Below are 24,237 nucleotides of genomic sequence, written 5' to 3' on the forward strand. Positions count from 1 at the left end.
TTCTTCTTTGGCAAAGCAAAAACTTGGTAAAGCCTCTATTAGGTCTTTATGGCTGTCAGGTCTTCATTTGGCTATTTGAAGACCAAGACACGAAGAGTGTTTAGCTAAGTGTCTGGCACCCAATATGTGCTCAATAAACTGTGTGAGCGTGCGTGTGTGTTTAAATTCTCCTCGAGTCAGCAGAGCCCTGATCTGGGAAGCTCTGAGCTTCTGTGCACGAAGCCAGGCTAGGTGTGCCCGAGGCAGACACATCCGCAGGCACACACAGGCACATGCGCACGCAAGCCCATGTGAGGCCAAGAGGCTTGGCTGCCCGCCACTCACCAGGAGCTGGTCCTCCTTGATGACGGTCAGCTGCTTGGCCCACTGCCCGAAGCGCTTCTTCCGCAGCAGGAAGGCACATATCCTGCATTCCCTCACCAGGTGCATGGAGGCCTCCTCCGAGGGCCACTGGTGCCGGGGCCGAGGGCTCTTCCCTTCCTCCTCCTCCTCATCGTAGGACTCGTAGGAGCTGCTCATGGCGTCAGAGTCATTGTCTGCCACGGGAAAGGGCCCGTCACCGTGCCATCCCCAGGAAAGCACCTTCTCACCCCTCTGCAGGCATTCCTGCTCTGGGGCCTGGGACCGGGATGACACTGGTAATGACCAAAGGCCCACATTTGCACTGTGTTTTACACACACAGCACTTGCTTTGCGATCTTGGTTATTTCATTTCTTGGAGCTTCAGTGTCCTCATCGGTGAAGTGGTCGTAATAAATAATAGCACCTACTTCATTTGGCTATTTGAAGACCAGTGCACGGAGAGTGTTTAGCTAAGTGTCTAGCACCCAATATGTGCTCACTAAACTTCCATTATTGTCATTACACTGTTGTCTTCACTTCTATAGGCTCAGGTGATCCTCACAGCAACCCGGCAGGTCCCTATTTTATAGATAAGGAAACCTGAGGCTCAAAGAGAAGTGACTCACCTAAGATCAGTCACCAAGAGCCAAGGCAAGGGCTAGATCTGGGGCTCCCACTGAAGGCTGGGGTCACCCAAAACAAGGGCTTTGGGGCCTCTGTGGGGACCATGGTCTGGGTGAGGGGCTGGTGGGCACGTGCCTCCCCAGGGCCAGGCCTGTTCTTCATGAGGACCCAACTTGCCCGATGCCTGCCCGGTACTTACAGGAGCTCTTCAGCTCGCCATTCATCCTGGTCGCGGGGTAGCTGCTGTCTGCGTCCTCATAGTAGCCATCCACAATCGAGTGGGCTGGGCTGCAGCCATCTGTGGGGTTGTTGGAAAGAGCTGCACTTTGGAGAGATGCGGGCAGACTGCAGAAGCCAGGGCTGGAGATGCCCCTCCTCAGGGAAGAGCGAGGGGGCTCTGGGTAGCTCCTGGCCAGGGCGTGAGGCCTCCCCACTGCATCTCATCTGCTCTACCTCCCTGCAAGCCCTCCGTGCCCCTGTCTCCAACAGCTGCCCTGCTGGGCCCTCCCATACCTCCAGGCTTGCATTCATGCTATTCCTTCTGCCCTCTTATCTTCTATCAGAAAACTCCTGTTCATCCATCAACACCCAGCTCAAAGATCATTCCTCTGAGTTTCTTGGGCAGCCAGTGGTCAGCCCAAAGTGTGTGTGTGTGTGTGTGTGTGTGTGTGTGTTGGTCACAGCTCGGATTCCTGCATGCAGGGAGTGGCGCAGCTGCCTGGGCTCAGACCTCCCTGCCTGCTCTGCCTTCGCCTCATCTCCTTCCACCCCAGCCCTTCCTCTCACTTCCTAATGCATCCACTCCTTCTCCTGGTCAGACGACTCTCCTTCTAAACATCTGGGACTACAAAGCAAGAGCTGGACTGGAGGAGGCAGTAATAGTGCACATAACAGTGACAATGACAGCTACCCATGCAGAGTTCTCCCAGCACATTCCTGTTCGGGGCTGGGGCAGGACAGCATAGGCTGGCGGTTGGGGGGTATCTCAAACTGTATTCTGCATCAGAATCACCCACAGTTGTTTTAAAAGGCAGACCCCTGGCTGTACCCCGGAGATTCTGATTCACTGGAGTGGGCTGGGATGAGGAGTCTGCATTCAAAAAACCACAGCTATTTAATAGGAAAATTCTAAACAGGCATAAAAATAGAAAATATAGTGAACTCCAATGAATTAGAACAAATTTAGTCAACAAATTTATTTTTAAAAATAAAGAAGGTTATTTTGATGCAGACAGTCCCTGGAGTTAAGGGCATGTGATTTGGGGTCAATCAGAGTTGAGTTCAAGTCCTATCTTTACCATTTACTGAGTGACCATGCAGAGAAGAGTCTCTGAATTTCAGATTCTGACCTGTGAAGTGACAGGGACAATTCCCACCTTGGCTAAGTGACACAATGCATTTCAACTCTCAGCTCAGTGCTTGGCACAAACAATGTGCTAGACAAAGGCCAGTTCTTATTATGACATCTCCTTTGATTCCCACGAGGCAGGGAGGTAGGAGTCAGCCCCATTCTACAGATGGGGCAACAAGCCCGGTGTGGTTTGCTGGAGACAGGGCCCGGATCAGAACGGAGGGCTTCAGCTCAGGGCATGGATGCACGTCCCCTCCTCCAGGAAGCCTTCCTTCCCCCAGTCCAGCTCACTCTCACACTGCACTGCTCTTCAGAGTGCTGCCCTGGGCTCCCAGGCCCTCCTGTCCATCTGTTTCCTGAGGACGGCAGCACCGAAATTCCCGGTGACTGGGACACCCGGTCCTCGCTCCCAACGAGGCTCAGAGCCCTCCTTTCCAGCAAGCGCCCTGATGCCTCAGATGCTGGACATCCCCTGTAAGGTGGGCCCGGGGGTGTCAGGGCCAGAGGTATGGGGGTGAGGGGTGGGGGACACAGGGCGAAGCGTCAGACACCTGGCAGGGCTAGACGCTGTGTGCAAGAGGAAGGATACTCCCTGTTGGACTTGGCGCTCTCCCTGGATACGGTCCACGGCCCTTCCTGAGACCCTCCCTTCCCTCCTGCCCCAGGACTCCGGCTGCTTCTCTGCCCTGTCTGAGAGGGAAGTGAGCTCTCTGGGAGGCAGAAGAGCCGCATCTAGCCAACAGGCTCGACCTGCGATTTGAAGCCCGCAGTACTTCACTCCCTGTCCTTGGGTGGATAAAATAAAGCTGCCTGCTCCACACCCACACACGCTTGCAACGACACAGAGCCCGAGACTGTCGATGCTGCAGAGGTCCCGCCCCACCTTAGCCAGACGGTGGAAACAAGCCCAGCGTCCATCGGCTGATGAACGCGTAGACATGAGGCGGTATATCCAAACAATGGAATATTACGCAGCCATAAAAAGGAAAGAAGTTCTGATACATGCTATAACACGGATAAAGCTTAAAAACATTACGCTAAGTGAAAGAAGCCAGTCACAAAAGGCCACATATTGAATGATTCCATTTATACGAAATATCCAGAATTGGCAAATCCGTATTGACACAAAGCAGATTGGTGGCTGGCAGGGGCTGGGGGTGCAGGGGTGGTGAGAAACGGGGAGTGACTGTTTAATAGGTATGGGGTTTCCTTTTCGGGTGATGAAAACGTGTAGGAACTAGGCAGTAGTGATGGTAGTCGGATACTGCGAATGTACTAAATGCCACTGGTTGGATACTTTGAAATGGTGGAAATGGTCAATCTTATGTGTATTTTACCACAATAAAAAAATATGCACCCATAACAAAAAGCACAAGCAGTGGTAGTACTAAAGAGTATGAAGGAAAAAATATGTCCCCTTCACCCGTATTTCTACTCATTTCCCACAGGAAAATCCTGTTAACAGTTTCTTTTTTTTTTTTTTTTGAGACAGAGTCTCACTTTGTTGCCCAGGCTGGAGTGAGTGCCGTGGCGTCAGCTTAGCTCACAGCAACCTCAGACTCCTCGGCTTAAGCGATCCTACTGCCTCAGCCTCCCGAGTAGCTGGGACTACAGGCATGCGCCACCATGCCCGGCTAATTTTTTCTATATAGATTTTTAGTTGTCCATATAATGTCTTTCTATTTTTTTTAGTAGAGACGGGGTCTCGCTCAGGCTGGTCTCGAACTCCTGACCTTGAGCAATCCACCCGCCTCGGCCTCCCAGAGTGCTAGGATTACAGGCGTGAGCCACCGCGCCCGGCCAACAGTTTCTTATACATCCTAGAAAAATTGTTAAACCGAATGCATATGTGTGTGAGTGTGTGTATGTTTCCCTTGTTTATAAAAAAACAAAATGGAATCATGTTATATACAGTATTCTGTGTTTCATTTTTAAAAATGACTACTGTATCTTGGATTCATTTCTGATCAGCAAGCACTGACAGATCTACTTTTAAATTTTACTTATTTATTTATTTTCTTTCTCCTGCCCCCTATTTTTTAAATTTTTTGCTGGTCGGAGAATATTCCACTGTGCACTGAACGACAGGGTAGCATCACACAAGCATTATCTTATACAAATTCAACCAGTGATGCTGGATCATCCAAAAACTGTAACATTGTTTCTTGTACGTAATGCTAAGTCCCTGTTTCCAAGCAGGTGACTTCATCTGATCGTCAAAGGAACATCCATGCGTTGCAACCCTAGAGGAAGCTGATTAAACGATCAAGGACTCTCCTTTATGGCCTATTTAAGAGATTTTCAATGGTAATTTGTACCAGTGCCCACTAAATTATTTTATTATGCCCACCTGTTAGTAAAAATATATACATATATTTATTTGGGCATAAATTATATATATAAACTATTTGCAAATATGCTATTATCAGATTATAAATGCTACAAAACATTCACATAGAAATTTTAAAAAGATGTGTTGAACTAAGTATAAAGCAAGCTTCTAATATTTCTGCCTACATCTTTTGAACCCCGGGGGTGCCCACACTCTACTCTGGAGGCCTCTGGTTTAGACCATGTGCTTTTTTATCCTGTGTGTTGACTGGATAACCAAATCCGCCTGTAAGATGTGATCCTGCGCAAACACACTATGTCACCACCTGCTAGGGAGGAGACGTGGCTTAGGAGCAGTGCTGGGAGCGGTGTAGCGCCGGTCATCTGTGCGCCTGCATCCTAGCACATGTATACGGGTGTATCTAGCTTCTCTTTCTTGTCTTAAGGGTGCAGAAATGGACGCTTAAATGGATCCAGAGAGGGGAAGGGGGTCATTCAAGGCTACATAGAACTGAGACTATAACGGCCACACCCATTGGTCCACCCAGGCTGTCACCGAAGAGGCCAGGTGCCCAGGGCAGCTCCTTCTTAGCAAGGGGTGACATGGCTGGGGGGTGCCCAGCTTGGAGCTCCAGCTCTCCCAGGACACAGAGGAGCTTCGAATTGGCTTCTCAGGGAGAAGAAGAAGTCCCCGCCCTCCACGGGGACCAGAACTTACTGTGGGAGCTGATGTACTCAGGGGACTTGCCTGGTCCCAGAGGAAGAGCCTCCTCATAGTAGTCCTCTGGCGGAGGCTTGTTGGGGAGTGGCGGAGGCAGGTCAGCTGCCTGTGAGGGGGACAAAGGAGGCATGGGAGCCCGGGACTGCGAGGGAGGCAGACAGAGGGGAGCAGTGAGCGGGAGGGAGGGGGCTGGGGGAGAGGAGGCAAGAGCTCCCAGAAGGCCGGAGGCAGTCTGAATGTGAAGCTGTAACTTTTAACAGCCACAAAGCTGGCAAAACTTGGGAGCATATTTATTTGTGCTGTGCTTCTTACCCAATTTTGCAAGCATCAGGGTTCCTCTGCAATGTCTAAAAGTTTTGTGGACGGCCAAACGGTTCGATACTTTGATTGAACACGTGCAGAATTATCAAAAACTACAGGGGCTTCTGCAATACTCTGCAACCACACTACATACAGATGAGGCGCAGTCCGACAAGTTAAGGGTAAGACCGATTATGTAGTGAAACAGTATCGTCCGAAGCTAAGAGCTTAGGCGCTGGGCCAGGGGAACCCCAGCTTCATAGCTAAGTTCTGTCACTTACTAGTTGTAGGACATTGAGCATCTCACTTACTCTCTCTAAGCCTCAGCTTCCGTATCTGTAAAATGGGGACAATAATTGTGCCAACTTCATTTCATGCTATCAGCGTGTAAAGGACATAGTTGTTACTGTTGATGGTGGTGATGATAATGAATCATGCAGATGACAGACAAAGCTTCTTGTGATTATGGGCCCCTTTCTCTAAACCCATGGCCCCAAGGTCGAACACCCTAGATCTGGTCCAATCTTTCATTTTGTAGGTGAAAAACTCAGGCTCAGAGAAGGGAAGTGATTTGCCCAAGGCCACACAGCACGGTTGTATGGAGGGCATAGGCCACCCGATTCTAGGTCCAGAGCTTTTCCCATCACCCGGCCTGTATTATGCAATCAGAGGTTGGGCTGATGATATCCTTTGGGCCAGAGGGGACAGATCAGGTCCCCACATTCTCCCTGCTCAGCACAAACACAGTGAGCACATCATAGGCCATTGAAATGTCCACACGGTGCTGTTTCTGCCCTTAACCCCCACCCAAGAGAGAAAACAGGGTCCTGCACAGCCACGAGGAACCCCAGTGTCAAGGAGAGAGCGTCTCTTGTCCCCTAAAGGAACAGAGGGCCTGAGGGTGGGAGGACCCAGGCCACGACTCACACTTCTCGGAGATGGGCTCTTGGCTGGCTCAGGGCTGGCTCCTTTGCGGGGCTCCCCATCGTCCTCCGGCATGTCCCGAAGGTCACTCAGGTCACAGTCTGCAGAGAGTCAGACCATGGGGCAGAGATAGCCAACGATGAGCACAGCAAGGGGGAAGACGGCTGCATGTGAGGCCTGGCTCTACCGCCTCCTCCGTTAGGGGGCTTATCCCCCTGGAACTTCTCATCTGTAAACAGGCCACAGTCATCCCTGCCGACTCTGTCTTGCAGGGTTACTGAGAGGATCAAATAAGATATATTTGTTACGGTGCTTTGGAAATCTTTGAGAGCTATGTTGTAAAGGCACAGTGATCCTGAGACTCCCTCCCCTAGGCCCCAGCTTTCTCCCTGTGTTGAACAGGACTGTCTTCCTCAGCACAGGGCGAGGATGACAGCCACCCTGCATGCATCTGCTCAGCCGCTCCTGTGCCCACGGCAGCCCCTGGTGCTCAAGGCAGCTCTCGTTTTCTGCTGAGCTGCTACACTGCTCAGCCCAGTGTCCCAGGTGGCCACTCACCTGGGCATGGCAGGTGCGACAACACTCTATACGCCTTGCCTCCTTTGGCCTGCATGTTCAACCCTGCCATTCCCCAGCTCTCTGGGATGCTTTCCTGTAACTACGCAGTTTTTGATTAGAATTTCAGAGCTGGCAGGGCCAGAGAGGCCAAAGGACATGCCCAATGTGACTCAGTGACGTGATGTTAGAGCCAGGCCTAGCCCAGGCTGGGGACACTTCCACAAACACAGAGAGAGAGATGGCTTTGTAGCTGAGGTCGGGGGAGGATCGCTTACCAAATTCTTCAAAGAGGGACTCCACGAAGCTGGGCCCAGAGTGGAGGTCCGCTGTGTTCACATACAGGTAGGAGACCTCCTTTGCTGTGGGGGAGGAGGAGGACACAGCAGCAGTGAGGAGGGGAGGGACCAGGTCTCCCCGCATCCCACTCGGACTTCCAGCCCACACAGGACACAGCACGTGGTCTGAGAAGCATGTGCACATCCTAAATTGTTTCACTGGTTTTCAAACTTCGTTTTTGTTTCTACATTGCTACCGAGGATGCCCTTCTCCAAGCAAAAGGGTGCCCAGAAGCCCAGAATAGAAAACAGATGCTAGGGCTTCCAAGCAACAGGGACTCCAACGAGCACAGCTGGAACACTGCTGTCCCCTGTGAGGGCAGCAGGTGACACCAGCTCTGTTCTCTCACTGGGAAGTGAGGCTCAGAGAGTTCCCTGTGGGGACTTCCCTGAGCGCTGCTGGAGAGGGCACAGCTCAGTAAAGTTTACCCAGCACTCACCATCCCGTCCACAGCCTCGGGCTGCAGACCCCGGGCTGGGCAGGGGAGGAGGGCCTGCTGCCCCGCACACAGTGACAGTGACGGCGGGGTGGGGGCTGGGAGAGGGGCCTGAAGGGGATGCGGGTGGGGAGGGCAAGGCTCAAAGACGAACGTGTGTGTGAGTGCGCACCAGAGGCGGTGTGTGCGATGCATGTCTGCCTGGCGTATGTCGGAGTGCGTGTGAGTGTTTATGTGTGCTGTGTGCTATGTGCGTGGGAGGCGCATGTCAGTGTGTGTGATGTGCTGTGTGTCACGTGCCAGGTGTGGTGGGTGTGCGTGAGCAGGTTGTGTGTGCGAGTGTGGTGTGTGCTGTACATCCTGCGTGGTGTGTGTGCGAGCGTGTGGAGGGCTGCGGACGGAGGGACATGAAGCACACAGCCAGGGCCGTGGAGAAGTGGGGCCCGAGTGGACTCTGGATTCCTGAATGTTCCTGGGGAGGTGAAGGGAGGCTTGGCCGTCCCGTGCAAGTGGAGCTCCTGCGGGCAGGCTGCTGGCGGCTGACCTGGGAGGGGCTGCAGGCTCTGCAGGATGGAGGCCACAGCCATCTTCTTCTCCAGCGTGGTGTCACTGAGGTACTCGTGGTCCAGAAGGCTGAGCAGCCCAGTGAGCTCTGGGAGCAGCTGCTCCAGCACTGGGGAGGGAGGAGGACAGAGCACAGTCACAGCTCTGCGTCCGGGAGCCTGGCCTCCCCCACCCAGGGGAGAGGGCAGCAGGGGCCAGAGGGCAGACACGGGCTCTCAGCTGGCCCAGCGCCGGCCACCCAGCTCCCTTGGGAGGGCCCTGCTCAGTGGACTCTGTGGGGCTCCTCTGGGTCTCCCCACTCTGCCTCAGACCCAGGTGGCCTCAGCCGGAGAACTGGACCTCCTTGGGCTCACGCTGGTAGCTCTGAGCACAGGCAGCCCTGAGCAGGGGTTCTTAGGCCTCCCTTTGTCCCAGGCCTCCCTCTGCTTTGAGGTCTTTCCTCGCTGCAGCTCGAGGCTCAGCGCAGTCTCAGGCCAAAGCCCCTGGCCACCAGGACACAGGCAGGAAAGGGAGCCTTCCTGTCCCATCAGTTCATGTGCTTCAATCTCTGGAACCTTCTGTTTCCGGTGCCTTGGCCAGAGCCAAACTAAGCATTAACCCTTCCCACCCCACGCCTAAGGCTGTCACTGCCATTCTCTCTCTCTGTGTTATACCGGCGCTTCTCAAACCTGAGTGTATACGGGAATTACCTGGGGATCTTGTCAAAATGCAAATTCTGATTCACAAGGTGCGGGGTGGGACCTGCGAGCCTGCATTTCTGACAAGCTCCCAGAGGCTGGTCTGGGACCACACTGAGCTGCAAGATCCTAGAGCACAGAGTCCTTCAAGGACAAGAGCATGCCAAGACCATGATGTCATCGATGTCTCCCTGCCCTGTGAAGTGACTGGGGACTCGGTCTGCCTCAGGATGGAAGACCAGCCTCACCACGTAGTAGCATCATCCTGCTCCGCAACCCACCGGCACTTGTGCACGACAATAAAAGCTAACCTGTGTCGAACTACTATTATAGGCTGTGCTAAGCCCTTTTACATTTTATTGTCTCATTTAAATCTCACATCAAGCATTTTATTATCTCCATTTTATGGAGGATGAAAGTAAGGCTCAGGGAGCTTAAATAACTTCAGGGTGGCTCGGCTGGCAGAGCCCAGACTGAATCTGCTTCCTTCACCCTGTTCAGCACAGAACTATGTTGTCACGAGGTATTTTACTTGATCCAACCAGTGAGTTTTGAGGCAGGTCCAATGATCACCCCTATGTTTTAGATGAAGAAACTAAGGCTCAGAGAAGGTGGGTAACTTACCTGACGTTACACAGAGGCAAGCAGAAGAGCCAGGACTTTAGCTCTGGCCATGACCCCTAACTCCATGTGCTTCTCCCCACCCTGGGCCCCCCTGAGGAAATGGGGAGCCTCTGGCCTGTAGCTGCAGGATCTGACTGTGTCAGAGGGGCCACAGCGTCGGGCTGTGGCAAGGGAACCTGCCACGGAGCCGGAGCATCTGCGTTCAGATTCAGGCTCCGTCATACATTTGCCGAGGGACCTCCCGCAAGCTCCTTTACCTGTCAGTGACTCAGCTTCCTCCTGTGTAAAGGAGGGATAGTAGCACCTGCCTCGTGGGGCTGCCGTGAGGATTAATTATGCCACGCATGTAAAGTGCCTCGCCGGGCACAGAGAACGTGCTCACCGCAAGCCAGCCGTTCTTGCTGTCACTGTAGAATCCACCCCACGGCTCTGTGCGGGCGTCTGCGTGTCTGCCTCCCTCAGCAGGCTGCGAGGCTCGGGGCTCGGGGCTGAGAATCTCTGCTTCCTTCTCATCTAGTCTGGGGCAGCTGACCACACTAGGACTTTCTTTTAAATAGAAATCTTACATGTGGACGGTGGCCCTTGGGAAGACGTGATGATGCGGTCTCTCTGGGGCGTTCCTTTGTCGCCCCAAACTCATTGAGAACGAGCGAGCGGAAGGCTGATAAGGACAGCCACCATCTCGAGCACTCTCTGTGCCGGGCACCAAAGGAGGGGCTCTCCGCGCAGTTGCCCATCTAATCCCCCCACACACCTGTGAGCAGCCCTGCTGAGACGCCCATGTTCCAGAAGACGGCACCGAGGCTGAGGGAAGCTACCAGATGGCTGCACAGCACGAAAGAGGTGGAGCCAGGCGGATGCCAAGTCTGTGTGATGCCCAGAGCTGCTGAGTCGCACAACTCCAGGGGGCGCTGCTCACCTCGACAGCCCAGGTGAAAGGTGCCTGGAGACCCTGTTGCCCCCGGCCTGAGCCCCCGCCGTGCCTCATAAGCGAGGGTGCTGGATGGGCAGGTTTCTCTCATGAAAGCAGTAAATCATTTAAAATCATTTTAGCTAAACTTCAGCTGTTTCCAAGGAAATCTTTTCAAATAGAATCACCAACCTCTCTGGCATCCTCCATTCACACACCAAACATCAGTTAACTCATTCCAAAACATTTCCCGAGCACTAACTATGTGCCAGGCTGGCCACTTGGGGGAATTAGAAGAAATGGATGAGACGGTCCCAGCGGGCGTTCTCTCTCTCCCAGGGGGACACGCTCACGGGCAATTACTCATGAGGGAGGCCGTGGCAAACGCAACAAGGCAGGCCCTGCCGGGCAGCGTGCGAGCTCCCTTGGGACTGCGGCCCTGATCATTCATACCTGAAACGGGGATGTCAGGGCTCTGGGGTGCACGGGGCTGTTGATCCCTACCCCAGTCGTTCTGAAAGGTTTTGGTCTCTACTTTTAAAAATTATTGAGGACCCCAAAGAACTTTTGTCTTATGTGGGTCGTATCGATCAATACTTGCTGTATTAACAACTAAAACTGAGAAATCCTTACAACACAAGAACACACAGATACGCATCCCCCTAGCCTTCAGAGCTCCCACTGCATCACAGGGTGTGCCTGGAAAACCCCACTGTACACGCGTGGAGAGGGGAGCAAAAAAGGTATAATGTATTAGTACTGTATAAAAGTAGTTTTGACCTTATAACCCTGAAAGCATCTTCGGGACCCCCCCAGTCGCCCCTCCATCCCCAGGGACACCTTGAGATCTGCTGCCCTGCAATGAATGAGTCCAGATTGCTAAGCTTTTTGGGTTTTTTAAATCTGTTTCTCTTCCCTCCCTTTCCTGTCCTCTGTCCCCTCTTTCCTTTCTTTTTTCTTCCCTCCCTCCCTTCTTTCCCCTCCCTTCGTTTCTTTCTTTCCTCTGTTCTCTTTCTTTTTGCTGTGAGGTTCCAATAATTTCTTGTTGCTATCAGTAAGCGCCTATGTGTGGTAGCATTCTGGCTTCTAAATGCTATACTGCTTCTAAGTTAAGGTTTGTTACAGTTGTTTCTAAAGTAAGAACAACTAGGTTCTGAGTGAATGCTCTGCATTTAAAAACCTGAGCTTAATTTTTTTTTTTTTTCTTACCGGTGTGTTCAAAAAAAACCTGAGCTTTAGTACTGTGGTCCCCAATCCCAGCCACAGACCGGAGCTGAGTAGGAGGTGAGCAGCGGGCTAGGAAGCTTCACCTGTATTTACAGCTGCTCCCCATCACTGGCATCACCACCTGAGCTCCGCCTCCTGTCAGATCAGCGGTGGCATTAGATTATCATAGAGCACGAGCCCTACTGTAAACTGTGCATGCCAGGGATCTAGGCTGCCCGCTTCTTATGATAATCTAATGCCTGATGATCCGAGGTGGAGCTGAGGTGGTGATGCTAGCGCTGGGGAGCAGGTGCAAATACAGATTATCATTAGCAGAGAGGTTTGACTGCACAGTAACTGTAATGAGCTTCAATTGTCCCGAAACCATTCCCCCACCCCTAATCCGTGGAAAAATTGTCTTCCATGAAACCGGTCCCTGATGCCAAAAAGGTTGGGGACCATTGCTTTAGTACTCAAGCTTTGTAATATCTTTTTTTGCTTCTTTCCTATCTTTGATGGGCTTCTTAACATGGAATCTTGACTTCTAAGTGCTTTTCATTTGACTGAGATGTGATCACCAAAGTCCAAACAGACCAAAGGAGAAGGAAAGGGCTGAGTGAATCTGGGAGAAGCAGATGGAGAGTGAGGGGCTGCCAGGTGTGGGGGTTTTGCAACCTGAAAGGAACTGGCGGGCAGCAGGGGCAGAGGGAGCTGGAGCCACGGGCAAAGCCCAGCTGGCCGTGACCTTGCAAGACCCTTTCCCCGGAGCTGTGGCGCAGTTCCCCCGTGCTGGGCAGTTAACGCGCATTATCTCATTTGATCCTCGGGTGCCCTGCAAAGGGGAAAATGGGGTCTCAGTGAAGTTACTCAGCTAGTAAGCAGCAGAGTCAGGCCTGGAACCCAGGCTGTCCAACCCTTCACCTGAATCTGCCATCAGAAGACCGCAGCTCTGCTCTGCACAGCAGAGGCTGGGAGGCCAGGCCGTGGCTGGGAGAAGGTGGGCAGGCGTGGATGCTGGGCTTCCTCTCAAGGCCCTCCGGCTGAGGGCTCTGGGCCAGGACTTCACTGGGGATCCCTTCCCCCATGGGTGGGAGACCCTGACTGTGGGGCTGAAGTTCCTGCTCCATGGCCCTCTCCTCACTGGGCTTACTTGAACTTCAGAGACCTAACTGTGAAGTCCTCATAGAGGAAAACCAAGCCATTGCAGGCAAATACCTGACTTAACAGCAGGGATCTCATCCCAGAGAGAACCCGATATACGTCATGGATCCAGGAAACCTTCCAGCCAGTGTTCAGCTCTTCCAGAACAATACAGAGCTCACCCCGAGAAGCTAGCTTTCAATCACAATGAATACAGAAGTACCTTCCCATGGCAGTTTCGTCTTTAATGCTAGAGAATTCAAACCACAGGTATTTAAAACATCAGAGAATTTAAACTGGGGAGAAGTCATGTGGGCATAACGCATATGACAAATGATTCTGCCAAGGCTCACACCTACCTCCCAGGACAGCAGCCTCAAACTTTAGCAAGAAAAGACTCTCCCAGTGAGTTTGTTGCAAGTACACACTGCTCGACCTTTCTAGAGGGTCTGACTCAGCATGTAGGCCTGAACTAGAATCCAGGAATCTGCATTTTAACGAGTACTCCAGGTGATCCCAAGGAGTCCAAGTTTCAATTTTTACAAAATACTGCACCAAAGAGAACATACTACAGGGAACATCTATGAACATAAAAAATGTGGGAAAACCTCTCATATTCCTTAAAAAATTATCAATTGACATCTTCTGAAATAACTTAGAGTCAAGGTGGGAATAAAAGCTGCTTCAGAAGGTTATATAATAAATAGCTAGAACCATGAATTCTTGCTTAGAATAGCATGCACAGTGGTTAGGGCTTTGGGGTCAGACCCACGAGTGTTGGGATTCTTGTGCTACCACTTCTGAACTGTGCAATGATGGGCAGGTTAGAAAACGCTGAGCCCTGGCTTTGTCATATGCAAAATGAGAATAATAGTATCCCAACCTCATGGGCCAGGAGGACCAGGTATGGTCATGTTTATGAAGCACTTGGCGTGGCACTGTGCCTGGAACAACACTCACTAAATGATAACCACAGTGCATATTGCTGCTGTCAATGTTGCTATGTCCTAATACTCCCCAGAATGATGCAGACTGCAAAGTATCGATCAGATAGCATTAGGGACAGGTTTGCCATAGTTGTTGTAGCCATCTCTGTGAGAATGAGGGCTATATCTCAGTACATAGTAGATGCCCACTGAACACTTATTCAATGAATACAATACTTAGATGACTTAGTCTAATTTTCTCATATTAAAGATGTGGAAAGTGAGGGTCAAAGAGATTATTTGACTTAGCTATGGTCACACAATCGGTTGGGGAAAAAAAGTGTCTAGTGTTAAATTCACACAAAATTTACACAAAGCTTGATGCTTAAGAGGAATTATGGAAGAGTGGCTAAGAGCACAGGCTGTGGACAATCGGGGCTCTCCTTCCATCTTTGTTATTTTTAGAGCTATCGGCCCCTGGGGAAATTTCTTAACTTTCCTAAGCTTCCAATTCTTCATCCGCAAACAGTGGGGGTGATGAAGGCAGTTGCTTCACAAGGTCATGGATGATGAAGACGAAATGAACTGATGTGCACGGTGCTCAGGCACTCGATGGCTGCTCCCTTCACTCATGCGTGACTGCCCTTCTGAGTTCCAGCAGCAGCGTAGGCAGAAGGGAGGGGGCCATGGAGACAAGGGGACATCATGGAACTCTGCAAGCCTCGCCATGTGGACTGTCCATGGCTCTGGCCCTGACACTGAACTTGGGATGGTTGTGGCATTAGGAGCTGGTGGAGCCCCTTCCCTGGGAATGTTCACATCCCAAGGATCTCTCCACACCAGGTGAGGAGACAACATCTTGTAGATGGAGGGGCGGTAATGCAGGAATCCCGTCCCTGTCATCCCCAGTTAGGAAAGATCTCATTCCCCAATTCCTAACCAGCCCTCCTCTTGTCTTTGTTCCTGGTCCAGGGCATCTGTGCTTTCTGAGGGCACACTAGGGCCTCAGGACAGGACTGTATTTATGTCTAAAGTTTATTTAGAACCACGAATAAATTTCATTGATCTTGTTTGGTTTAGTTGAGTCTTACGGAGGTATGGTGAATTCAAACGACAAAAAAAAAAAAAAAAAACCAAAACCACAACAAAAACCAAAAACACAACAGGGAGAAATGGACTAACCATTGTTTATAAGTCTACAATCTTTTAAGTGTGACTGACAAGCACAGAAACCCAAGATGGGGGATATTTATTCTCTGGGTTGCAAAAGAAGTTTTTCAAATAAATTTGGAAACTTATTTAAAAATATATCTAAGATTAGACCACTAAGTGCTTATTGTTCCTGGTGAGTACCCAACTAAGACTAAGATCAATTTTCTCTCTGCTCCTCCACCCTCCTCACCTAACTGAAATAAAAATAAGATGTTATATGGCAGAAATTAAGCTGTCAGCAAAAGGCACTGTCACTTGCTCCCAGGATGTGATATCCCTGATGTAGGCTGAGTGAAATCTTCAAGGCAAAGGTACTTATCACAGCCAGTAAGGACACTAGCTCACAGGAGGTCGGATTTATTTAGAGATCTCAAAGGTGATGAGTGTAATTTCCATGACAAAAGAAAAGTGAATAATTAAATTTCAGCAAACCTGCAGGGATAATAAATGCTGTATTGGCTCCTATCAGGCTGGGTCTGGTGCTGGGCATTTTGACGCATGATCTCATTCCTGTGCACCTTTCAGATTCCGGAATTTACAAAAATGCTTGGAAACAGCTTGTAAGTTACAATTTCATTAAATGCAAAGCAATAAGAAGTTTCTCTTTTCCCTACCTCACCCTTTGACAAGTCTCTTTACAGAGATCACAGAGATAACTCATCCTTCTCCATTCTCCATTTTCCAAGTCAGAGAAAATGCAACTAGCACTATTTAAAAATGGAAAATAAGAAGAATTCTCAGAGTGTGGTTTTAAGAAGGGCCTACAATTTTTCTTTTGGTTTACTCAAATTTCCTTTCTTATTTGCAAACAGTAAAATGACCCAATTTCTATCTCATAAAGGCTTCTGTTCTGGAGAAAGAACCAGTGCATTACTTAAAAATTTTTTGATCATGATTTTAGAGATGACTTTCTACGCTACATTTTAACGAGCTAGCATATTAATGGGATATGAGCCATTATAATGGAGCGGAGGCAAGTCATCTTGGAAAGGAAAACAGTCTGCTTATTAGATGTGAGCTCAATGTTTGGGTGGGGGGAAGGAAAGGAGGAGGAGCCTTTCCTGTGATCTTCAAACCCTGAAGGCTCTTCCAGAGGGACCTCCCTCCAGGCTGCCCTCACGCTCTGTTCCTTAGCCTCTTAACCCAGGAACTTTGCATAGGCTGTTCCCTCTGCCTGTCCAAACTCCTTTCCTGTGCCAAGCAGTCATGCCCTTTTCAGCTCTCAACCCAGTCACGACTTCCTCAGGGCTACCTTCCTTGTCCTCTCGGCCACGCTCACTCCCCCTAACTTATGCCATTGTACACCACGTATCTCTCCCTGTGGCACCTCACACAGTAAGGTTTTATATTTACACGTACATTTTTTGATTAATGTCAGTTTTCCTGACTTGAGCCTGTGCTCCTTGAGGGCAAGAACAGTGCCAGCTTTTGCTAAGAGCCTGACACAGACTAAGTGCTTAAGTATTTGTGGAACAAATCAATTCTTGGAGCACATTGTTTTTTTCTGAAGAGCTTATAAAGTCTAACAGCTAATTAATGTGATTTTAAAACCAGGTCTGTCCTTATAGTGGCTCAACATAGTAAAGTGATGCTTGAAAAAAAAGAAAAAAAAAAAAACAACCCAAAAAACAAAAAAACAGGCCACAAAAAGTCCTGACTACAAAAGGAAGCAGAAGCCTGATTTCTCACTTGGCCAAGCTCCCAGATACTCTATTTTGTTGGACTTGTATCCCTCACATGGACACAGCTGCCAATTGACCTAGTGATGTACATTTTGCAGTTGGTGGATTTTTTTTTTTTTTTTTTTTTTTGAGACTCAGTCTCGCTCTGTTGCCCGGGCTAGAGTGCCGTGGCGTCAGCCTAGCTCACAGCAACCTCAAACTCCTGGGCTCAAGCAATCCTCCTGCCTCAGCCTCCCGAGTAGCTAGGACTACAGGTGCATGACACCATGCCTGGCTAATTTGTTTGTTTCTATTTTTAGTTGCCCGGCTAATTTTTTTCTATTTTTAGTAGAGATGGGGGGGTCTCACTCAGGCTGGTCTCGAACTCCTGACCTCAAGCAGTCCTCCCACCTCGGCCTCCCATCGTGCTAGGATTACAGGTGTGAACCACCGCACCTGGCCCAGTTGGTGGATTTTAATTCTAACATATAAATTGGGAAATAATGATAACTAACAGATTCTGAGCAACCTAAACCACCTGAGTTTTAAGTCCTGTTCTCCCATTTCCCAGCTGTGCACCACTGGGACACTGACAGGACTGCCCCGTGCCTCATGGGTGACATGCGAGCGTATCTACCTCGTCAGTGGGAATGGGAGCTGGTACGTGCAAATGTGCCTGGCACAGTGTCCGGCACACAGCAAGCACTTGGCAAATGTCAGCCACCTACATTACTCTCCCATTACTGCTAGAAGGCACGCCCTGCTTTGAGAGACTTGCATCTGTTATTTACATAAATTAATTCTTGCAATAAGGTGGGTGAGCCCCATTTTACAGGTGTGGAAACTGAGGATTGCAGGATGGTGAGGATCCCGGAGGAGCTCGTTGTTATGCCTCCCACAGTTTTCCTTCAGGATGCTGCATCTGTCTGCGTCCAGCTCGGGGTTAACTCTGCAGAGAGGCCACCGGCTCCACAGGTGAGGCTGGCAGAATGGCCCCTTCCCCTCATGGGTTCAGAAATCTCTCCTTCTCTCGCCCACGGTCTCTTCCAAGTTGCTGCAACTCTGGGGCCACCTGGGGCCACCGGGACGTCCCCCTTCCTTCCTTTGAATTTACAAGCGCTTCTCTCTGAGTCCAAGTGAAGGCCAAACAGTGGGCAGAACGTCGGAGGGGACAGCGCTGGTTGGACTCGCATTGTTTATGACTAAAACAAACACTTCCTGTTGTCCCAGCATATGTAGGGAAGCCCGTGGTGCAGGCGGGCTGGGAAAGAATGACAAAGGAGCAGAAAAGAAAACCCAGCTGCAAGGCCAATGCCTCGGTCTTCATGCTTTCCAGGAGCTAAATATAGTGCGGGACGGCAAGGGGCAGTGAGGTCACCTTGGAAGACTTTTGTGTGTGTTAATTACAGCGGTTGCAGGAAACTGAATATCCTTTTATGCTGGAGAGAATAGCACAAGTTGGACTCCACGGGCGAGGAACACAGAGACATTCATGAAGACGGGAGGTGGCAGGGGTGGCGGGAAGAATTGGGACTTGGTTGGGGCTCTGACTCCTCCCACTTGCTGGTGTGTGGCTTAGGGTGAGCTATTTAACCCCTCCAGGCCTCATGTTCCTTTTCTGTAAGGAAGGGTTTAGAAACCCACCCACAGCTTTGCCTGAGGGGGAAACGGGCGATGGCTGGGCAAGGGTTTGTGAGCCGTGGGATTGTCATTAGAGATGGTGGACTAGCACGGTCCTCTGACCTGCTCCTACAGGGAGGCAAGAGGTCAGGCAGGTCGTAGGTCACAGGAAAGCAGGTCATGGGGGTGTTCTGGGTGACACGCTACTCAGGAGTCAGGCCAGGGTGACAGGCTCAGGGAAGCCCCGCACCTTCAATGGGCATCGTTGCAGCAGCTCTACCCGGGTTCCCGTCCCCTGTCCTCCACCAGGAGAATGCTTGCTTGGGACACCTTGTTGCTCAGCTCTGGGCCTCAAGGGAAGCTGTAGCTTCCTCTCATCCAGCCATTTCCAGACCACACAGGAGGGGAGGAGGGGTGGGGGTGAGCCACAGGCTTCCGAGCAAATTAACTTGGTGGGCTGTGGGCTGGGGCTCTCCCAGAATTGTTCCTTTGTCTGCGGATTCCTCCCTGTTTAGCTCACAAAGGAAATGGTTCCAGGAGGAAGTGGAAAACTGTGACACACACACTCATCCCCCCACCACCTCCGGCTCCCAAGATGGCAGCTGTTTCCACGTTGGGCAGCCTGCACCATCTCCTTCACCAAAGGCTCGCGGGAGGAGGAGCGGGAGTGGTCTGGAGTGCGCGATGGTAAAAGCAGGTAGGATATTCCGGCTCTTAAGTGATGTGCAATCATAATGGCCCCGTGAGGCAGGTTCTGTTTTACCCGCCATTTTACTCATGAACCAGGTTGGGTGCAGAGAGGCACAGCCATTTGTCTAAAGGTCCACAGCTAGCGGGCTGTGATTCAAACCTGGACCTGACTCTAGAGCCTGAGCTTTCAACTGCTGCACTGTAATACCTTTGGACTTCTCCTTTGCACTGGGGTCCCACACCCCCAAAGTGTGCTGGACCCAGCAGTGAGTGCCTCATGACCATTCCCCACTAGTGTTCATTCACCAGGACGGCGTCCAGCCCGAGGTCTGCACAGAGCTGGGCTTTCTGCTTCTGAGAAGTCTGAGTTTCAAGACCCATCTCACACCCTCCTTTGGCAAACATCAAAGCTTTCAACTAGGGGTATCTGGATTATGTAGATAGTAATGGTGTCCAAGAATGACAGCCACCATTTATTGAACACTTCCTATATGCTGCGTACTGTGCCTAACACTTTTATTTCTTTTTGGAAGAATAGGTGGACAAAGATTGGATTAATCCTAATCCTTGGTTCATAAGATACTTTCATCACTGGCACATGTGTGTCTCACTTTTTGTTATTTATTTACATAATGAGTTATTTTTGATAATGTAGTAAGCACCCACAAACCTACCATTCTGAACAAAAGGATTCTGACAACAGCTTACATTTAACTGTATGATCCACCCTCCTGCCCAAGCTAACTATCTTCCTAAATACTGTGTTCATCACGCCTTTGCTTTCCCCTGTATGTAGTTTTATTGTGACTAGATGTACTTCTGAAAAGACGTATTTTAAATTGTTGGTTGTTTTAAATTTTATTAAAAGGGTGTGATGCTATAAGTAACCTTTTGTGACTTTTTCTTTAATATTATGCTGCAAAGATTTATCCATATTGCTGCCAGTCACCATGTTCATTCATTTTGACTGTTATATGCTATTCCATTGTGGGAATATTCTCTGTATACTTTGTGCCTATTACCTCAGTTAATCTGTGTAGCAACTCTATATGGTAGGAACTCCTCTTATCCCAGTTTTATTGATAGGAAACAGAGGCCTAGAGAGCTTAAACTTGCCAGAGGCCACAAGTGCCAGGCTTGGAAGCTTTCTGGCGTCCCACTGTGCATAGTGTTTTGGAGCAATGGAGAAAACACAGGCACTGCAGCCAGAATACTGGGGCTCAAGGCCCAGCTCCATACTTACTGGCTGTGTGGCCTTGGGCAAGTTGCTGCATGTCTCTGAGCCTCAATTTCCTCTACATCAAAGTGGGGTGACCATAACTTCCCTGCCTACCTCGCGGGCCTGTTGTGAGACTCAAGTCTGACTGTGCTGGCGGGAAGTGAGAGCGCTCTGTCAGCTGAAGTTTTGTAAACTGGTAAATTGTGATTAACAGTAAACGTGCTATCCTCCCACCCCCCACCCCAATCAAACGACAGAGCTCATCCAGAATTCAGGAGATGCGACTGAGCAGCACCTCCTTCAGACAGGCAAAGGATTAGGTGGGCGATCAGCTCACAGAAACCTCCGTGTGATCAGGGAACCAGAAAATCGTCAACAGGTACCACAGGCTATACTAATAGGAAGCTACGGTGTATTGGGCTTGGCTTTGCTCAATAGAGCTTTTTAAAAATTATTTTTTACTATTTCTGACCTATTTTCAATATCTGAGCCCCCATCCCAGTACTGTTTGTTCATGGTGTTTCCTCTGCATGACCTGTTCTCCTCCAACTCCTGCCTCCTAGTAGCTGTGTGACCTCAGGCAAGTTACTTACCTTCTCTGTGTCTGTTTCCTCATCTGCAAAATTGGGATAATAATAATATCTATGCCTTACAGGGCTGTCCTGAGGATCCAGTGAGGTATTACATAAAGTGCTTAGAACAGTTCTTGACACGTGACAAATCGACTATGATTATTATCTAAAATCTCCTCCCTCCGCAGACAGGGCTCACTTATCCTTTGAGAGTTGGTTTAGATGCCACTTTCTCCAGGAGGCTGGTCCTGCCTTGCTGGACAGGTGACGTTACCTTGTTCTATGCTGCAGAGCAGACGACTTGATCGATGTCCCTCTCCACCAAACTGCGGGTCCGTGAGGGTGGCGATGGTGCCTGACTTAGCTTTCGCCCAGCCGCCCAGTGCCCAGCAGGCGCACCAGGGAGGGACTAACTGGCAGCCTGGGATTCCCAGGACAGAGCCAGTCTAGAGGGGCCCCATGAATCCTGCCTATGACAACTGTCTCCAATAACAGAAGGGCTCCTGGGCGGGTGGGGGAGAGGCAGGTGGAGCAGACATGCTCTCGGGGGACCTGGGGGTTTGGGGAGCAGGCCTGGACCTGGGTGGCAGTTCTAAGACCACAATATTAGGTTCGCTGTATAAAAGAACTCTCCAGCAATCTGAACAAAGAGAGGCAGACAGAGACGTCCCATCCAAGAGGGATGGAATCCAGGTGGGATGGCCTCTGGGCAGGAAGGCTGGGGATGAGTCAAGACAGCGGGTAGTTGTGACACTCTGAACTGGGGTGAGAAACACCCAGAATCAAACCTGGGATGTGCCTTGTCTTGCCTTGCCCAGGGACCCCAGCAGGTGACAGCACCTCACCAAGCCTCGGTTTTCTGTAGGACAGAGACAATTAGAGCACTCACCTCAGAGAGTTGTGGCAAGGAGCAAGGGAGATGTATACGAAGAACGCTACGCATTGCACCGGGCACACATGAATCATGCCATAAGGGTTTGTTATTGCTGATGTTGCTGCTGTTAGTGATCACAGGGGCATCAGCCAGGGCCTAGACTAAATATTCCGGGTGGGATCTCAGAATGACCACCCCGACTGTCCGTCCAGGTAGAAAGTCTTCCCTCCCTTCCTTCCTCCTCACCTGCCAAAGCCTCCCTGAGCTAACCCTGGATTTGGTTCTGGGCTGGCCGCCAGGAATCCACCCCTAGGAGGCTGTGTTGGGCAGGCTTTGGGAGACCCTTGGGGTGATTCCTGCCTCCAGAGTTAAAGTTGGGGATCCAAGAAAATGTTGATTGAAGGTTGTGGAAGTGGATGTTTTGAGTTGTGAAGTGCCCAAATACCTCCTTTGCTTCCCCATTAGACTGACAATGCTGTACAATTAACCCTATTTGAGAATGGAGAGTTTTATATGTCTGCTCTTAACCATCAAGGTGAGTTAATCTCACAGCCTGCTGCTCACCCGAGGTATTTGCTGCAGCTCCTAACTGGCCACCTCTTTCCAATCTCTCCTTCTGCAATCCAGGGTGAGCTCGCTGCTGGCTTTAATAATTTTCCCAAATTGCAACACACAACCTCTTCCTGCTCACAACTCATCAACCGCTCCCCGGGGCCCACAACACCAGTTTCCCTTTGCGACACAGATGATGAAAGATCGCCACGTGCCCCGTGCACTCCCTGTGGCTTGGTCCCAATTTCTCTGTAATCCCAGCCCTTCCCAGGGTGGGCAGGCAAGGAGCGAGAGTGAAAGCATTGGAGAGAGAACTCGGATTCCTCTCTATTTTATTAAGAAAGGCGATCGTTTACAAACCTGAATTTTAGGCATTCGCTTTCTTTTTTAAAAAATCGAATGCTTCCCATGTGCCGAGTGCTTTCCCTGCGTGAAAGCACTGATCACTCCTAGGTAGGTAGGAGATGGTTATCTCCATTTTTGGTTGAAGAAACTGAAACTCAGGAGGTTAAGTGAAAGGAAGAGAGCCAGAATTCAAACCCAGGCAATTCGACACCACAGCCAGCACCCTCAGCTCCTGCCTGTCCGCCTCTATTATTAGTTACAGATTACACGCCACACGGCCTCTAAGAGCCTGGGACACACCCAGCTGTGGACCTGGAGAACAAGGCCCGACGCTCTGGAAGAATGGTGAAGCTCCGTTTAACTTCTACCTGCTCTTCTGCGCTCTAGGCACACTGCCCTCCTTTGCTTGCGGAGCACACTCGGGGCCTTCCTCTTTCCTCTTCACCACTTTCTCCACCCGCAGGGCCATCCCCGCAGGGTTCCTTGGAAGTGGCCCTTGGACCCTGTGGTCTTTTATATATTCTCTTTGATGGACACTGACTAGCTATGACCTCATGTTCCAGGCATCAGTGACCAAGTTTCGCTTTCTCTGCCACGTTAGGAGATTCAGGGGCACAGGGACCCCGAGCTTCCCCTCTGAAACCTCTCAGGGCTACACCTGGTTGCTGGCTGGAGGTGAGGAAAAGCCATCAGGCTCTCCGGCTTCCTGGCACATGCCCAGGAGAGCAGTTTTCTTCTTGGTGCAAGTGGAGCTAAAAAAAATCCCCCTTGGTTTCATATCAGCGGGATCTGCTTTCAGTAAACCCTTCAACAAGAACGGGCAGGAAGAATAAATATTTATTCTACAAATGAATAAATCTGATTCCATCTTCAAAAGAAAGCTTTAGTATAAATTATCATAATTTCTCTATTCTAAGATGCCACTGATTTGGAGATGTTTTTATCTATTGAATAACAGCTCTTTTTTTTTTTTTAAAAAGAATGAAATGAATAAATTAATATGCCAGTTGTAAGATATATTCTGAGTTTTAAAAAAAGTGTCTTTGTATCAATGAAATTTTAAAAAAAATATGCTTCAATTTAATTTTTATTTTCTTCTTTTGGCTGTGGTGCTCTCAGACAAAAAGGCTCCCAAACATTGGAACTAAGCCATGGGGAGGCGTGGGCAGGTGTCAGCAATGTGCCCTGGCCAAGTCCCAGCCCTGCACGCCGCGGGCTGCAGGGCCGGCAGGGGCACTTCACAGCTGCCCACGCACCAGTGGTGGCCCTGAGGCCCCGCAAGCCAAGGGACAGGCTGCCTCCCCAGCAGAGCTATGTCTGTGCTCTGCCGATGCCTCGTAATCACGTGAGTGGTCCTGTTGGGAGGCCATCATGTCACCTTAGGCAAGATGTTGCCCCCGAGCTTCAGTTTCCCCAGTTGCAAAATGAAGGGCATAGGATTAGACAGGTGGTTTTCAAATGCCCTTCTGATGACGCCCGTGGGATCTGGGCAGCCTCCCCAGGTGCTGCCTTGGGAGCCGGA

General features: G+C 50.3%; 1 protein-coding gene across 1 annotated transcript in view; it reads right to left on the reverse strand.

Moving 5' to 3' along the window:
- Positions 1–24,237, reverse strand: part of AFAP1L1 (actin filament associated protein 1 like 1) — a 58,263-nt gene that overhangs the window by 23,956 nt on the left and 10,070 nt on the right. The window contains exons 2-7 of the mRNA XM_069484384.1: positions 8,468–8,596; positions 7,427–7,510; positions 6,597–6,694; positions 5,367–5,475; positions 1,166–1,264; positions 325–536 (exon numbers count right to left, since the gene is read on the reverse strand). Coding sequence (XP_069340485.1) covers positions 325–536; positions 1,166–1,264; positions 5,367–5,475; positions 6,597–6,694; positions 7,427–7,510; positions 8,468–8,596 — 731 coding nt within the window. The remainder of the gene's footprint in view (positions 1–324; positions 537–1,165; positions 1,265–5,366; positions 5,476–6,596; positions 6,695–7,426; positions 7,511–8,467; positions 8,597–24,237) is intronic.

Source organism: Eulemur rufifrons, chromosome 10, assembly GCF_041146395.1.
Source record: "Eulemur rufifrons isolate Redbay chromosome 10, OSU_ERuf_1, whole genome shotgun sequence".
Classification (NCBI taxonomy): domain Eukaryota; kingdom Metazoa; phylum Chordata; class Mammalia; order Primates; family Lemuridae; genus Eulemur; species Eulemur rufifrons.